Source organism: Salminus brasiliensis, chromosome 19, assembly GCF_030463535.1.
Source record: "Salminus brasiliensis chromosome 19, fSalBra1.hap2, whole genome shotgun sequence".
NCBI lineage: Eukaryota > Metazoa > Chordata > Actinopteri > Characiformes > Bryconidae > Salminus > Salminus brasiliensis.
In genome coordinates this window covers 19,377,398-19,394,627 of record NC_132896.1, presented here as the reverse complement: position 1 = coordinate 19,394,627, position 17,230 = coordinate 19,377,398, and the positions used below count along the sequence as shown (strand labels likewise).

The window sequence follows — 17,230 nt, the reverse complement described above, 5'->3', positions numbered from 1 at the left end:
GGAAAAAGGACACTGGAGGAAAGAAACTGTTGACTGTTGTTCGACTTCACCAAGCTTTGGAAATAAAGGGAGTAAGTAGGAACTCTATGGAGTTTTTATTCACTTTGTACAGCACTAAGACCTAATAAATATAGAGAGAGAGACTGTTAAAATGAAGGTCTTTAGTAGTACAAAAAAAATAGATATCCATGATTAACAACTGTTAGAGCACTCACTTTCTCACTGAGGCGAGTCACGTCCTACTGTCCAAAACAGCTCATCTACTGACAAACACTACAATGGAATATACATGTATGAAAAGAAAGGTACAAAAACACAACATGTAAATGAGAACCCAAAATCCTTTACGTTACTCTTACAATGCACATGGCTTGGATACTTTACTGTTCAGCAGAGGCATGCCATGTTGCTTCAACAACTCACAATTGTGCTTCTGATGAAAATGACCGCAGGATATATGGCCAGCATATAAATTAAGTTGTACAATTTTACAATTTCAACAACCTCCGAAATCATGGACATATTACCAAAATACATTCACAGATTCGACCTTTCCTCGCACAAAAAAACAACATAAATAATAAGCCTCTTTATGCCTCAAGTCCCCTACCTGTGGTGAAAACGGATCCATCTCTAATGTGCCAGAAAAAGAAATACAATTAATTAAATTACAATTAAGAAATATTGGAGATAACATCTTCATGTTTAATCCCTGTTCAAGCCATGGGAATCATACTGAAGTCGAGGTTCATGATGATGGCAAAGTTGCACAGTACAGTATACTTTATGGGGTGTTTTTTTTTTTTTTTTTGGTCATAAGATGATAATGTAATATTACCTAAAACACTTGAAACATGTAGTCTACGGCATTGTCATCCCCTGAAGTCTGTAAATAAATGTGTTGAACACTTATCTTCATCCGTGTTTGTCATGTCGTCATTACACAATGACATTTCTATCCTTTACATCCATCATTGTCCATCATCAGCCTTCTCATAAGTAAACCGCCCAATCTACACACTAGCCTTACATGTGAATGAACACACTGACAGTCATCATGATTAATGTTCCTAACAAAATGTAAAGTCATGTATCAAACTATAGCATGATTCAAAGAAGACTGGAGTACAGGTCTGCAGGTGTTCCCCAACTCGTTATGTTGATCTTACTCGTCCTTCCGTCCTCAACAGTTCTATCCAAAAATCAGTCATAAAGGTACAATATGTAGGACTTTCCTACAGACCAGTTTACTTTAGGTTACCTTTTACTGACATGCTGCAGATGGTTTGTAACAACCATTGCTTATGAAAGGAAACGAAGGCAGTGCTGTTCACAAACTGCCCAGGTCCTTCACAACATGCCACTATGTATGTAAGATGCAGTAATTACTAGTTAGGTAATGTTCATTTTGGTTAACATTTATTATATTTGAAAGGAAATCTACTTATTGCACCTTTAACGAGTAGCAAAAGGTTTTAAAGGTGTTTCTTTTTGTACGCTTACAAAGCATTACTGACATCACTACGAACCATCCAAAAAAAAATACACAATTCTGGCAAATCCACACCCACCCCACCCCACCAAAAAAATAAAATAAAATAAAAAAAAAAGCACCTTAGATTTCCACCCATATTTTTTCCTCTGCTCGGGCTTCCTTTTATGACCTTCTGGGCTTTTTCGGCCAAATAAATTCAAGAACAGAATTCATTGAGACCCGAACATTAAAAGGCACCAATCTTCTGCACTGCAAACATGTCTGCTCAGTACGTCTCTGGTATGACAAATTCAAATTCTGTCGTGTTCTCCGTATTCATTTGGTTACCTGGCCGAGGCGGCGGCCCTGGGCGAGCGTGAGCGCCTGGGCGATTGTGCGCGTCCGGCTCGACAAAGATGTCATCCCAGTTCAACATTTTGCCTTGGCCAGGGGGGGCAGCCTGGTTTGTAAAGTGGGATTTGCCGGGGTTAATGTGCTGGACAATTCCGTCCTCGTTGATGACCGGAATGCCCCCCGTTTCCTCCGAGACGAAGGAGTACGGTTTGAACTGCAGAGTTTTACAGGGAAGGAGGCGGTACAGGTTGTTGTCAGTGTCGTCCTTCTCCTTCCTGCCTGAGGGATCCTGGTTGTGAGCTTGTTTACAGTGAGAAGACAACAGCTGGTAGTTGAGGAACATCTCGTTACACAGCAAGCACTGATACCTCCTCTCGCCCGTGTGTGTGATCTCATGTTTGGTTCTGTACTCCGCCAGGGCGAAGACCTTGTCGCAGTAACGGCACGGGTACTTCCTCTCCCAGGAGTGCGTGTTGAAATGACGCCTGAGACTCGTCAGGCACACGTAGGGACGCTTGCACACAATGCACACGTAAAAAGTCTTGCCATCCATAATTAGCTCATAATGATCCTCCTGCTCCACTTTGCCTTTCTTTTTGCCTCTGGGCGTACTGGGGGACACGCTGCTCGTACTGTTTGGAGACGTCTGGGGTTTTCGCCCAGGGCCTGCTCTCGAGTCTCCTTCTCCTGCGTCCTCTTTGACAGGGACAATGTCATAGGTGTTCTCACCTATGTTAGCATAAACCTTACATCCTGGTGAAAGCGAATCGATTTCCGAGGCTTTGTCTAATGTTATCGTTTTTTTGGCACACACTTTTGGAGCGGCGTCTATTCCAGGCCCGTTATTAGTGCTAAAGGACGGCCTCACGTCTGAGAGCTTGATTTTGCCAGGCTGGTCTGACGAGTGCTCCAGCAATACCTTCTTCTTCTGCACGCCGAGAATTTCATTCGCTTCCAGAGGAAGAGAGGCCTTGTGGGACTCAGGGGTGAAACTGTTGACATGTGCGGGGGTGGTGGGTGCACTGTGTGATGAGGACCTCGCAGGAGAAGCAGGAACACTGCTGCTGGGTTCTGGAGACATCTTGGGGCTGGCAAGAGGTGTCGCGTCTCGCTGGGGTGGAGGGGTGTTTTGAATTTTACCTTCTGCTACACTCTGAGAAGGGTGCTTGCATTTCTCAGCTTGGTCAGTGGTGTTCACCTCTTCCTCGCTGGCCACTTTTAGTTTTTTCGCCTCAGGTCCTTCTTCAGCATCCGTACTGTGAGGCGGCTTAGTCTTCTGAGCTTTAGGGGCTTCCACCTGTGAGACAAAAAGGACATCGTCGCTGTCCGAGTCATCCTTTTCAGCGCCGCTGCCAGTCATCCTGAACTCCTCGGCAGACAATGAGAACGATTCGGTGATGATGGGCATGTTCACTGACTCATTTTTCTCCGTGGGGCTAACATTGCTGTTCTCGCCTTCTTTTGACAAGCCGGGTAAACCCTTGACCTGCGAAAGTGGTGCAGCGAGATTGGCAATGAACTTGACACCTAAGATCTGGCCAGCGTTGATCAGATCTTCCAGCTTGTCCGATCGAATTCGGTGGAGTTTCGAGCTGTATATGTAATTTAGGATTATTTCAAATATGTCTGCCTTGATGAAATTCAGCTCGATTACTTGTCCCGCAACGGAAAAAAGTTGACGAAAGTAAGTGCTGGACGCGGATAACATTGTCTTGTGTGCCTTAAACTTGCGGTCCTGAACAATGATGGTCACATCACAGAATAGCCCGTTGTTTCGCTGCTCACTGACGGACTCCAGCAAGGACATGGGAAACTGGGTGTCAGTAACAGATATTAGCTTTAATTTCGACATCCCTGTGAAGAGAGCGGTCAGATGCTTTAATGAATACAGCAAAGTCATTCAACGTTTTTATATATTTATTAAAGATGACCATTCTTATAGCTAGTAATAGTTAGTTAGAAAGCACAAAACTACACAGTTAAAGTAGAAAGTCAAAAACAACCCATTAAGCACTATTATGCACTAGCATGCAGCAGCACTTCACTGTAATGGACAAAGCTCATATTAGATACATGTGAAATACAAGACGAATAAAACTTTATTGACTAGGTTTAGCTGTCATGGCTCAGCCGACTGACCCTGTTATTTAATCTGAAGGGTCACTGATGGTCTGTATCTGACAGCTAGCTGAATTCCTGGGAGATTCAGTGAGCTGTTACGCTACGGCTGCGTCCTAATAAACCTGTGATCCGCCTTATGGGCTATTCATCACAAATATGCTAACTAGCTAGCCACAGCGTTAAAGCATCAGTAAACAAAGAATAGAATAGGAAAGCAAGATAAAGCGTCAGCTTGAAAGCTTGGGTATGCATTGACGAGTATCAGTTCTCGGACTGCGTTTGAGTTTGAGGGCACTTATGGACTGTTTATGCGCAGAAGCATGTAGCTAGCTAGCTGGCTGCTAACGAGCTTGGTTAGCTCATCTGGAGAGAAAGCAACAAAAGCGGTAAAGCTAAATAACGGAGTGCTTTCCGCATCAAGACCAGAAGCTAATGTGTAATCAGAAAGCGGCAAACAGACAAGTCGGGCTTTCTCTTGCCGGTTTATCTCAGATCTGCTCCACATAACTCTGGAGTCAGGGGAAAGAATGAAAACAAAAACAAACGACTGGCTAGCTGGCTAACGTGTGACCACTTCATCCTTCCTGCTTCGGCGGCAGGTTGAGGCCTGGCCTGCAGCTGGCTGTGTGTGAACTTGCTGCTACCCGGAGTAACACGTTTTTTAAAGCGAGGAAATGTGCGTCTTATTCCTAAACGCTTTCGGATCTACTCGTGGGCACTATATGATAGCATACCTGCAGTGCGACGTTTTTGAGTCCAGTCTTCGGTTTTCAGAGGAAACTAAATAATGGTTTTGTGGCGGTAGACAACAAAAAAGAGCCTTCTGTGAGCTGGAGCAAGGCTGCGACTTGCTGTCTAACCAACAGGAGTCGCAAAACATCCGCCTGCGTGGAAGGAATAATAAAGACCAATGTCAGAGAATAAAAGAATACTTATTTGCAAATCATGCTGCATCGTTTGAATTATCTTTAATTATTTAAAAAAATATATGTTTCCCAAATTTCTCCTTAATGCACACTGGAAATAACGGGGCCATTATAACCACAGCGCTACAGTAAGAAGTTATAAAGGTGATCATTTATATTTGTCTTGAACGGTGTTGCATGTCTAAGACCGTGTCCATGACCTGTATTCCCACACCATCCAGGTGTGAGAGAAATGACCTAGAACAGCTGGCACGCGCGCGCGCGCACGCACATGAATACGTCATACACAAGTCATACACAAGTCAGAAATACAGAATAATCAGATCCGCAGTTTACATTTACAGCAGTGATGCTTTAAATCCGGCATCTGACTTCATTTTAAACTGTTCCCAAATCTTCAGACCTTACAGAACTTTAGGATTGTGTATGGTTTTGAGTGCACGCTGGTTCAGTGAGCCGGCTCCGGGCCTGTAGGGGGCGAGACTACGAGACAGACGTCCAGCCTGAACTGCCACTGAAGGACTACGCCAGGCCTTAATGCGTCGTAAGCGAGGGCTATAGCCAACACTTCTTTTTTTAATGGACGACAATCTTTATTGCAGTAAAGCGAATGATATTAAGTGACTTTTAGTTCTGCGTTGGAGTGCGTTAAGGAAGTCAGGAGCTGAACTAGTTAGCTAAATCTTTAACCGTCTGTTTCGTTCGCTGTTTGGCTAAAAGTCGACAGCTAGAAGAGCAGCAGCAGCAGCAGCAGCAGCAGCAGCAGTAGTAGTAGTAGTAGTGGTGTTGTGTCGGAATGTAAACAGGTAGTGTTTATTGAACTCGCTGACTTTAGCCAGTTGGCCTAAAGCTCGGAAGAATCACAGCCATAAGCAACATTAAATCTCGAAAGATGCCGGAGCTCGAAGTCAGCCCCAAAAGGCGGCGGCGCAGTCGCTCCAGCAGTCCAGCCAGCGACGCGAGTCCAGCAGCTAAGAGCTCCAGACACGACGGCCCTGAGGAGCGGGCAGCGAGGTGGACAGAGGGCAAAGAGAGGAGCAGGAATCGCTTCAGGACGGGAAACTCCCGCAGCAGGTCCAGGTCTAGGTCCAGATCCAGGTCGAGAGAGCGGGAGAAGTTGTCCTGGGACAGGGGATACGGGGGGTCTCGGTCGGACTACTATGATAAGAGAGACGATGCCCAACGACAAAGACAAGACGCCTTTATCGCCAGGTAGTTTCTGTGAACTGGGGGATGCACCAAAACCCTGAACCAGTTAAAGTGACCAGTGCCAGAAGATTAACCTTCTTCAGTAACTTCTTGTGGGCCTGTGTGATCAAAAAACGTTTAGGTTATTAACACATTAGACACAAATGTATTGGTTATTTCATTTGAATTATTAGTGAAGGTGAGCCTACACTACATCAACAGAGTGTGAGCATGACTGATAATGAACTAGGGAATAAATAAGGAAGTGGGAGGCATGTTGGAGCTGGATCTACAGATGGTTTAAAGAAAACACAGCGCCTCCATTGGTTGTATAGAGGTAATGCTGATAATGCCTTGTTTAGGTAAGAGTTATAAAAATGGATTAGAAGCAGGTTAGAAATAATCAGTTGGGTTGCCCTGCTACATTTCTGTGATGTAGTGACTGTGGTTTACAGCACAAGGATTAAGCCTAGTCCTGGCTACATTTTCCCTTGAATTGCCGATTTACAATTCTATGCAGTCATACAGCAGACCCTACACTTAATCCCCTACAGTTTTACAGCATCAGAAATCACCAGATGCAAAGGAAGTGTGTGTTTGTGTGTGTGTGCGCTCTTGTGCTCTCGCTTGCTCTCTCCGTGGCTCCCTTTCTCTGCCTCACCTCTATTTGAACTTCTTATTCAGGTTCTCCAGTGCACCTTAAACAGAGCAGGGTTATGTCATGGTTTCTAGTACTAGTAGTTGGACAGTTTTTCTTGTTAGAGATTTTCTAAGAAAGGAATTCATCTCCGTTGTCATGCTGGACTTTCTGGGAAACTTTCTTGTTCAAGCCAGAGAAAACAGGAAGGGAAGAAGCTGGATTCAGCTTCACCCTCTGGACATTTGGTTCTGCAGCAAGGACCTTCTTCATAAAGGGCCAAAAAAACAGTGATGCACAACCCTTAATAATAAAGAATGAGGACACAGTTTGCCTCTAAAAAATAACTTCCTGTACTGGTTATGAAATGAGTTCTTTAACATGTTGTTGTTTTTTTGTGTTTTTTCTTTTTCTTTTTTCTTTTCTTGTTCAGACGTTTGCAGGAACGAGAGAGAATTGGTGAGCTAGGATGTCCTGAGGTCTGGGGCTATTCACCAAGAGTCAGAGAACCTGAGTATGCCTAATTTGAAGTATCTGAAATCTTGTTTGCTACAGTAGACTGTATGCAGGTGATCTACATACTGTATTGTGTTTTTCTTCTACCAGCTCAGATGAACACACACCTGTTGAGGAGGACGTGAAGAACAGCAGCTCTGAGTCAAGTTCAGAAGGTTTGTTTTACCCCTTAAAGTGTATTAGTTAAAATAATATTTCAATAATTTAATATGGAGATGGCAGTTCATTATCAATGAGTCATATCATTATTGAGGTGATATTGGCAGAAATGGATTGACCGAGTTCTGGTCTGGACCCTCATTACTTCATGATAGGGAAAGATATGAAAGGTCTGGATTGATTGATTTTATGTTAAATTTGTATTTGGCTGTTATTGGGAGCTCTCAGTATGCAGTCCAAAGAGGAAAAATGACAAACCACTGTATGCGTATACTTTCACAATAATTACAGACATGCAACAATATTGCAGACCACCAGACCAGAGTAGTAAAATATAATCAGTTAGAAAATTGTTTGTTCGATCAAATTCAATATTAACCTGTATTCTTGCACAAGAGTGGCCGTGCAGAGAAGGGTACAGTCAGTCCAGAACTATTTCTGTGTATTTGCTCTTCTATACCATTTAAATTGAAACAGTCGTGATGTGGTTAGGGTGTAGACTTTTAGCTTTAATTCTTTAAAGTCTTAAAAGCTTTAAATTTAAAGTGTTTTAACAAAAATATTACACGAACTGTCTAGGAAATTAATCCCCTTTTTACACAGTTCATTCATGTTAGATTATAAAGTTTTTGATATTTATCAAAAAACAACTTTATACTTTTTAGTTACATTCTATTACTGAATATGATGGATCTTTTTCAGTTTTTTCTTTTATAAACATACATTTCAAATTCCAGGAGCTGAGCTACATTTTATATTATTTTTTATATTGTGATGCAGAAGTTATTGACTTTTTATCTTCATTCTGTTCTACAAACCGGATTCCAAAAAAGTTGGGACGCTAAACAAATTGTGAATAAAAACTGAATGCAATGATGTGGAGATGCCAAATGTCAATATTTTATTCGTAATAGAAAATAGATGACAGATCAAAAGTTTAATCTGAGTAAATGTAACATTTTAAAGGAGAAATATGTTGATTCAAAATTTCATGGCGTCAACAAATCCCAAAAAAGTTGGGACAAGGCCATTTTTACCACTGTGTGGCATCCCCCCTTCTTCTTACAACTCTCAGCAGACGTCTGGGTACAGAGGAGACCAGTTTCTCAAGTTTAGAAATAGGAATGCTCTCCCATTCATGTCTAATACAGGCCTCTAACTGTTCAATCGTCTTTGGCCTTCTTTGTCACACCTTCCTCTTTATTATGCGCCAAATGTTGTGATTGCTGCAGAATGTGGTCTGGCATTATCTTGTTGAAAAATGCAGGGTCTTCCCTGAAAGAGATGACGTCTAGATGGGAGCATATGTTGTTCTAGAACCTGAACATAGTTCTCTGCATTAATGGTGCCTTTCCAGACATGCAAGCTGCTCATGCAACCCCATACCATCAGTGATGCAGGCTTCTGAACGGAGCGTTGATAAGAACTTGGGTTATCCTTGTCCTCTCTGGTCCGGATGACATGGCGTCCCAGTGTTCCATAAAGAACTTCAAATCGTGACTCATCTGACCACAGAACAGTCTTCCATCTTGCCACACTCCATTTTAAAAGACCCCTGGCCCAGTGCAAACGTCTGAGCTTGTGGAGCTTGCTTAGAAATGGCTTCCTCTTTGCACTGTAGAGTTTCAGCTGGCAACGGTGGATGGCACGGTGGATTGTGTTCACTGACCATGATTTCTGGAAGTATTCCTGAGCCCATTCTGTTATTTCCTTGACAGTGGCATTCCTGTTTGAGGTGCAGTGACGTTTAAGGGCCCGGAGAGCATCCAGTAGAGTTTTACGGCCTTGACCCTTACGCACAGCGCTTGTTCCAGATTCTCTGAATCTTTTGATGATGTTAAGCACGGTTGATGATGATAACTTAAAAGTCTTCGCTATTTTACGCTGGTTAACACCCTTCTGGTATTGCTGCACTATCTTTCTGCGCAACAATGGTGGAATTGGTGATCCTCTTACCATCTTGGCTTCAGAGAGACACTGACACTCTGAGAAGCTCTTTTTATACCCAATCATGTTGTTAATTGACCTAATTAAAGGTAAAGGTGCACGTATTTGTCACTGTACACTGTACAGCGAAATGTGTCCTCCGCATTTAACCCATCTGGTAGTGAACACACACTCACACACACGCATGTGTTAGGGGCAGTGAGTACACACACACACCCAGAGCGGTGGGCAGCCAACTCCAGCGCCCGGGGAGCAGAGAGGGTAAAGGGCCTTGCTCAAGGGCCCAACAGTGGCAGCTTGCCGAGCCCGGGAATCAAACCCACAACCCTGTTATCTATATCCCGGCGCTCTAACCGTTAATTGGGCTTCCAGCTGTTCGTTATATGCTCAATTTCCTTTTTCCAGACACTTATTGCTACTTGTCCCAACTTTTTTGGGATTTGTTGACGCCATGAAATTTTGAATCAACATATTTCTCCTTTAAAATGTTACATTTACTCAGATTAAACTTTTGATCTGTCATCTATGTTCTATTACGAGTAAAATATTGACATTTGCCATCTCCACATCATTGCATTCAGTTTTTATTCACAATTTGTTTAGTGTCCCAACTTTTTTGGAATCCGGTTTGTATTTAGAGGTTTGTGGTTTTGGAAAGTGTTGAAGAGTTTAATCCTAAAACAACCTAAAATTGCTGTCACAGAAGACGATGCAACAGCCAAAAATAGGAAGGATGTTTCAGGCACTGTAGTTTTGTCTAGATAGTGAAATGCATTATCTTCCTTGACAGTAATTTTAGGTTCTCTGAACAAGGTAAAGCTCTCCATGATCAACCCCGTCCAAAACCAAGTCAGTAACTTCGGAGTCACACAAATCAGACCCTTATTCATAAACAAGACCGAATGATGCACTGATTGATGTGGCTGAGGTAGTAGACCTTTTTTAAGGCACTTAAAAGGTTGATTTAAGGTTGATTTTTAAGGATTTTGATTTCTTATTTACAGAGGAAAGAAAAAAGAAGAAGAAGAAGAAAAAGAAGAAGTCAAAGAAGAAGAAAGCCCGGAAGCACTCGGAGGAAAGCGAATCAGAAAGTGAATCGGAGGGTTAGTCTGTTCTTTTCTTTACAGTTTACTGTAGGTAGAAGAAATGCGAAAATGCTTTTACAAACCATCCAATGCAAACCATCCAGTTTGTCAAAAATTATTCATTTCATATTGAACCTGTCTTTTGACACGCCAGTCTTTATACAATCTTATGCAAATGTTTGGGCATCTCTAGTGGAAGTCCTACACTTTCTGAAACATTCAATTAAGAACATTGACGAGTACAAAAGTAAATATCATGCTTTATTTTTTCCAGTGTATTATTGTTCACTTATTTATGCCTAAAACAACAAAATGTTAAAAAACCCAAAACACTATACTTGTATATATCATCTACATAACCATGCCATAACCATCTCGAGCAGTGTAACAGTGTCATGTTACCATTGCCAAGGCAGTACTGGCAAGACTACAATGTGTATTGTTTTGACAGTTTGTCAGATGCTAATAAATGGCATCAAACAACGTATCTGTTATGGCAGTTAGTGGTTATGGGAACACTGACCCTGTTATGGTACTGGACACTATCCGTCTGTGCTTTTTAGCATGGTTATATCAGTGTTAAATGTAACCATTTGTTTTCTTTGCAGATGAGGTGAAGAAGAAGAAAAAGAAGAAGAAAAGTAAAAAGTGAGATTTTTGTATCCTCTTTTGTATCCTTTGTACAATGCTTTAATGGTTGGTTTAAGCTGTTTGATGGCTGGTTAAGCTCTGGTTAAGAGTATGTGTGTCATCATAGGAAGAAATCGAAGAAGAAGAAGGCTAAGAAGAGCCGCAAGGAGTCCAGCAGTTCCAGCAGCGATCAGTCTGCAGAGGAAGATGAGGATATAAATGAAGAGTTGTGGGTGGAGAAAACAGCTCTGGATGAACATGTCGTTGGACCTGAAGCTCCATTAACTCACCTGTCGCAGGACGATAAACCATTAGAGTGGGTATCTTCCTCTACTCTGAATTTTGGAATAGGTATTCCAGAACCGGATCAGCCTCAGCAAATTACTGTTTTATATAAATTCAGATGTTTCAAATATCTGACATATCTGCTGTACTCCAGAAGAGCAGAATGATTCGGGATTCGGCACTGAAATGCATTGACATTTCTTTTTTTATTTTTATGGCATTTGAATAAGTATGATATTCCTTTGTTATTCTTATCCAATAAGATGTAGATCCTGATTTCTGCATTTTGTAAAAACATTTGATGTGTTTGCATCAGTAGATATGTACAAGAAATCAGGGGTTATTAGCATCTAAAATCTGAAGTTTTTATTTCCTCCTCCTCTTCTGTAGTTTTGGTCACGCTCTGCTCCCTGGTGAAGGTGCTGCCATGGCAGAGTATGTGAAAGCAGGAAAGCGTATTCCAAGAAGAGGTGAAATTGGTCTGACTAGTGATGAGATTGCAGACTTTGAGAAGTCCGGCTATGTTATGAGTGGAAGCAGGTATGTAGCTCTTTTTTTTCCCCCCCATGCTACACTAGTGTGTGTGTGTGTGTGTGTGTTATATATATATATATATATATATATATATATATATATATATATATATATATATATATATATATATATATATATATATACACACACACACACTGAGTGTACTCTGTGTACTGACTCTTCTATGTGTGATGCAGACATCGGCGTATGGAGGCTGTGCGTCTGAGAAAGGAAAACCAGATTTACAGTGCAGATGAGAAGAGGGCCCTCGCATCCTTCAACCAAGAGGAAAGGAGAAAGAGAGAAAGTAAAATCCTTTCTAGCTTCAGAGAAATGGTCTACAGGAAGACCAAAGGCAAAGAGGAGAAATAGGGCTGTCAAGCACAGTGCTGATATACAAGTCTGTCAGTCTTATTTAGTTTCTATGTATTATGATTCTGTGGAAATACTATTGGCATTGATTTTCTTTGTTTTAACTTTATTTTTTTGTTGCATCCTTTCCATATACAGTACAAAGAGTTTGAAACCTTTTATGTATTTTCTCTCAAATAAAGAGTGAGCGGTCATCTGAAAGATTATCTACTGTGTTAATGTTCAGAAAGATTTCAGAAAGATCTTGTTAAACTTTGTTGAGACTGCAAAAATGCAGTGTTGTCAATAAAACCATTTAATCTACTTATAAATCTACTGTAAACTGGAGAGTGTAGCCTGCCTCTGTCCTCATGTATTATGTCATTAAAGGAATGGGTGGGCATGACCTGTGAGCTAGATAATATCTTTGAACATCTGTTCAAATGTTTTAAAAGCAATTTGGTTGCAAATGAATATAAATTATTCATTCAGAGAGATCCTTTAGAGATGTTCTAGTAGACTTTATATTAATTCTAATGGCTGTAGATGATCCATCTAATGCTGCTTTCGGAAATCAGCTCGGAATTAGCAGCATCAGCTGCTAAGCGTAATAGATTTGGGTTGGAGGAAAAGCCAGAAGGAACCTGAATCCCCCAAAAGAAGGAGAACCACTGTTGTGCAACTTTAACTACTTTACTTGAGTACAAACTTCTGTTATTAAGGGGGTACTCTACTGGGGACTGGGTCTTCATGACATAATTGTACAATATTCTGTATAAGCTTTTTTTGTATTTTATTTGTATTTACTGCCCTGCACAGTTCAGGCACACCTATTATCGGGGCTGTGAAAGCATCTTAGTCCAAAGATTGTTCTTAAAGGCCTGAGATATGTTCCTTGAGATGCTCTCAGTTAAAATGATGAAACAGAAGGAACACTAACAGAGTAATGAAACTCCTGATGTTCTTACAAAATCACTGACTGACTCATTAAAAAGTTTAGGAAAATATAATGGAAGTTTTTTTTCCGTCATGTCAGATTACAAATGAATGGGTAATTCCACCATTTAAAAAAATTATATTTTAATGGTTGTGTTGAAAACCAGGTTAATCAGATTAGATTGATATCAAATGGTGCATTGTAGATCAACACTGATTTTCTTCACAGCTGTGTGATGGGGGCTATGAGGCCCTGCTGAGCTCTTATCTCTTCACCATCATAGGTTGTTTGTGTTTTTTTCGAGATCGTTTAGCTGGTCTGCAAGCGTGATTGACCGGCCCATGCTAGCTCACCAGCACAACCAAGCTGGTTGACAAGAATGAACAGCATGAATGCCCGAGTGTCCGGCTTTTCAACCACCTCGACCATCAAAGACCAACTTTGGCCATCCGAAACCGGTACCAGCAAAAACAGGTCTTCAAGACACACTTTTATCAACTAATTTTCTTGACGGCACATTCAAACATGAATTAAGAACCAAACAAAAGGGTATATACACATTATTTTAATAGACGGCTGATCAAAATGCACATTTCGGACATGCAGGACTTGTGGGTGATCTTCAGTTAATGTTTTCAAGTCCCTGTGAAATCAAACAGACATTTCAGAAAACTGTTTCATCATCTATAAAGAAGAATTTTATACAAACTTGAAAATAAAATACAACGGAACAAATAAAATTCAAAAGATTACCTTTGAATGGTAATATACTCCTGTTCCTGACACTCGCTTGTCTCTCTCCATCAAGTGCCAATGGTAAGGAACTCTCACAATTCTTTTTTCCTAAACAATATGTTAAAAAATATTGTTAATAGGCCAAGGAAAAGAAAATAGGATTATTTTCTTTGTGATTCTATATTTTTTTCTAGAAATTATTTTTCTAGTTTTCATTACCCATATTAAGCCTAAAACGTTTAGTGGTGAAGTTCACCAGTGACAATGCAATTTAGCGCAAACTCTGTCTAGTAAATCAGCCCCTCCTGTAAAAATGGTTTATCCGTCCAACCATGTGGTAACGAGAAATGTACCTGTTTATTAAACTTGTATAAATACTTTAAATGAACCTACCCAACCTAAATGAAGTCTACCCAATGATCATTTTGAGTTGAACAACTCCAGGTAAGTAAGACACCGGGCCATTTTGTCAGTGTGAGTAAAATGAGTGTTTTTTTTTCCACTCTTTTAGTCATAAGACATTTGATTTTGCAATGTGAATGGACAAGGAGATTATGCACATGAGTTCAAAGACAATAACTTATTTATATGCACTCACGCCACCTACTGGGCAGAGGTGTGAATCACATTTTTTATTATTTTTATTATTATTATTATTTGAATTATTTTCAGTGTTCTTAGCAGCCAAACTGACATACAGCCTTCAGATCTTTCAATCACATGTTAAAAGTGAATACACAAATGAACAAATATTCAGTTAATTCAACAACTAAGTTAAATGGTGTGTTAGTATATGATGTTTTTCTCTTTACAGTTGAAGTGTTTTGTCCATCCTAAAAATAATAATAATAATAAAAATAATAATAATAAACAGTTTCATTCATCCATTTCATTTATCTAAAGATTTTATCACCTGACTTTTTCTAACAATGCTTTTGAATAAGACATAGCACTAACAAGCTAATTACGGTCTGAGACCTAAACAAAAAGTTTTGTGAAATCTCTCGGGTGCCCAAACTAAGGCTGGATGATATGGTAAAAATACTGTAGCACGATATTTGAAGACATTTTTCCTGATACACAGTATTTGTCACAATTCATGTAATCACAGACTAAATACATCAGTATCATCAGATTCTTAAAATCTGCTATTCACAACATTTCCCATAATGAACACATCTACTGCACTTCATCTAATTAGACCAGTCTAATGACACTGTAATCACTGTAATCAGTTATCCTTAAGCACTAACATAATCAATGTGCTTAAAAAAAAAAGCATATAACAAAATGTATCACAATGCAATAAAATTGTCATACTGCCCAGCTATAACCCAAACTTTTGCATGGTGCTCCTTTCCTTAGAACCTTTCCTTTATCTTTAATTCTATGGAGATCAGTTCTTCTCACTGCTTACAGTAACAGAAGTTTGACCAGGGGTGGCCAAGATATGCACACCTTTCTTAGTTATCTTAAATTCCTTCATTCAGAATTCCCTTTTGCATTGGCATCAGAGAAGTTCCTTCATGCTGACTGATGTTTTTCATTCTTTTTAGTTTATAATCTTTGTTAAAATATCTAAATACTCTTTTTTGGGATATGTAAAGGCCAGACAGTGGCCCATCAGAAACCTCAAAGAGTAGGCACTGCTCTTAATGACAAGACAGCCATCCATCCATCTTACACAGTACAAACTGAACCAGAAGTGTGCCGTTATCAAGGAGGGTTCTAAGATTGGTAAAGGTAGAGGTGCACGTATTTGTCACTGTACACTGCACAGCGAAATGTGTCCTCCGCATTTAACCCATCTGGTAGTGAACACACACTCACACACACACACACACACACACACACACGTGTTAGGGGCAGTGAGTACACACCGAACAAAACTTGGAGTCAGTGTGGATTCCAATGCTTACTGTCAATTATATCAATATAAAAGCATGTCATGATTCCCGGGCAGCCCGGGAATCGAACCCACAACCCTGTTATCGATAGCCCGGCGCTCTAACCGCTGAGCCACCACTGCCCATATATATGTGTATATATATTGGATAGAAAACACAGAGACTGCATTTAGACTTTTGCTGTGCTATACCGTTTTTAGGTACACCATGATATAAAAAAAAAATGATATTATATATGATATTATATTATATAGATATATCATATGATAGTAATAAATATAAGGTGCACACAAACACTTCTTGTTGTAATTACAGATATTTCATCCAGTGCACGCATACATTTAAGACAACCAGAATACAGTGGACAAAAAATTTCTGGATGATGTGACCTGCTTAGCGCACAGAAGGTTTTTCATTTACATGTGGGTTGAGAGTGTAACTCAGTGTAAGTTGTACAATTAGACTATAAAATAAATGTCTGTTTTTTTTTGGAATGGTATCATATCAAGTGTCTATTTATTTATTTGGGTCTATAATCTCACATTAGAGGACAAACCTCAGGTGTATTACTGAGATTACAGGTCCACAGGCCACAGTTCTGTTTTCGCCATTCGTTGTTAGATTTAAAATAAATTCATAAAAATCAATAAACTACAAATAATTAGCACTATGTGCAACTGTCTTATTTATGTGTTGCACTATTTTTTCATTCAATTCAGCCAAAACAACCTTCTGTCTTAATTACTTTATTCGTTACTGAGTTTCTCCCTTCTCTCTATCCAGCATATTTATAACCAGTGCTCTACAGTCTAATGTACAGGGAAAGTGGGTATATGGGATTTTTTTTAATTATTCATTCCTTTCACCAAACAAAACTTGGAGTCAGTGTGGATTTCAATGCTTACTGTAAATTATATCAATATAAAAGCATGTCGTGAAGCCTGACAGTCTTAAAACAGCCGAAACGAGAAACGACAGCAGTCCTCACTCACCTTCCCTCCGTTCGTGTATTTCTGAATCTGAGCGGTCGCAATGCCAGGAATGGTCAAGCAAGCGGTCATTATAGCAAGCCCCGGGAGGATCTCATACCACATGATGACGGGGACGAAATGTGGCCTATGTACAGACTTTTGTATTTCTTGTCTATTTTATCCAAAATGTTCCCTGGCCTTCACGGTCACAAGCCGATTTCCGGTGATACTTCCTGACGAGGCAGTTAGCTACAGAGAAATATCATGGCTCCCCCTTGCGGTTCAGACGGGTCACCAATCCCTCATATGATACTAATATATAAAATATAAGGTGCACAGAAACACTTCCTAAACATTTTAATGCAAACTATTAATACAGTGTCAATAATAATGCAACAATGAAGACGAGGGTGGCCATTAGCGCCCGTAACTTCCGTAGGTACTTCCGACACGAGTCCGCCAGGTCTTCCCTG

The 17,230-nt window shown here is 40.3% G+C and overlaps 3 protein-coding genes across 3 annotated transcripts; 1 reads left to right on the top strand and 2 right to left on the bottom strand.

Moving 5' to 3' along the window:
• Window positions 1-76: 76 nt before the first annotated feature.
• On the bottom strand, window positions 77-6,294 carry zbtb33 (zinc finger and BTB domain containing 33). The gene is made up of 3 exons (XM_072664170.1): window positions 6,278-6,294; window positions 4,684-6,182; window positions 77-3,682 (listed from the first exon to the last, which is right to left on the bottom strand). The coding sequence occupies exon 3, from the start codon at window positions 3,678-3,680 to the stop codon at window positions 1,761-1,763; it is 1,920 nt and encodes a 639-aa protein (XP_072520271.1). The 5' UTR covers window positions 3,681-3,682; window positions 4,684-6,182; window positions 6,278-6,294; the 3' UTR covers window positions 77-1,760.
• On the top strand, window positions 5,369-12,429 carry nkap (NFKB activating protein). The gene is made up of 8 exons (XM_072664171.1): window positions 5,369-6,087; window positions 7,134-7,214; window positions 7,307-7,371; window positions 10,327-10,425; window positions 11,016-11,055; window positions 11,165-11,353; window positions 11,713-11,862; window positions 12,054-12,429. Exons 1-8 carry the CDS (start codon window positions 5,768-5,770, stop codon window positions 12,226-12,228), a joined length of 1,119 nt encoding a protein of 372 aa, XP_072520272.1. The 5' UTR covers window positions 5,369-5,767; the 3' UTR covers window positions 12,229-12,429.
• A 1,265-nt stretch (window positions 12,430-13,694) lies between these two features.
• On the bottom strand, window positions 13,695-17,016 carry ndufa1 (NADH:ubiquinone oxidoreductase subunit A1). Its single transcript, XM_072663524.1, has 3 exons — window positions 16,779-17,016; window positions 13,898-13,987; window positions 13,695-13,787 (listed from the first exon to the last, which is right to left on the bottom strand). Exons 1-3 carry the CDS (start codon window positions 16,878-16,880, stop codon window positions 13,767-13,769), a joined length of 213 nt encoding a protein of 70 aa, XP_072519625.1. The 5' UTR covers window positions 16,881-17,016; the 3' UTR covers window positions 13,695-13,766.
• Between the last annotated feature and the right edge of the window lie 214 nt (window positions 17,017-17,230).

Bases quoted from the DNA above. Each gene is read 5' to 3' on its own strand.
- zbtb33 (XM_072664170.1), bottom strand. From the start codon at position 3,680: ATGTCGAAATTAAAGCTAATATCTGTTACTGACACCCAGTTTCCCATG.
- nkap (XM_072664171.1), top strand. From the start codon at position 5,768: ATGCCGGAGCTCGAAGTCAGCCCCAAAAGGCGGCGGCGCAGTCGCTCC. The intron at 7,372-10,326 runs GTTTGTTTTACC...TCTTATTTACAG, and splicing joins CTCTGAGTCAAGTTCAGAAG to AGGAAAGAAAAAAGAAGAAG. The intron at 11,863-12,053 runs GTATGTAGCTCT...TGTGTGATGCAG, and splicing joins TATGTTATGAGTGGAAGCAG to ACATCGGCGTATGGAGGCTG.
- ndufa1 (XM_072663524.1), bottom strand. From the start codon at position 16,880: ATGTGGTATGAGATCCTCCCGGGGCTTGCTATAATGACCGCTTGCTTG. The intron at 13,988-16,778 runs GTGAGTGAGGAC...CATATTGTTTAG, and splicing joins AATACACGAACGGAGGGAAG to GAAAAAAGAATTGTGAGAGT. The intron at 13,788-13,897 runs GTAATCTTTTGA...TTGATTTCACAG, and splicing joins GAGTATATTACCATTCAAAG to GGACTTGAAAACATTAACTG.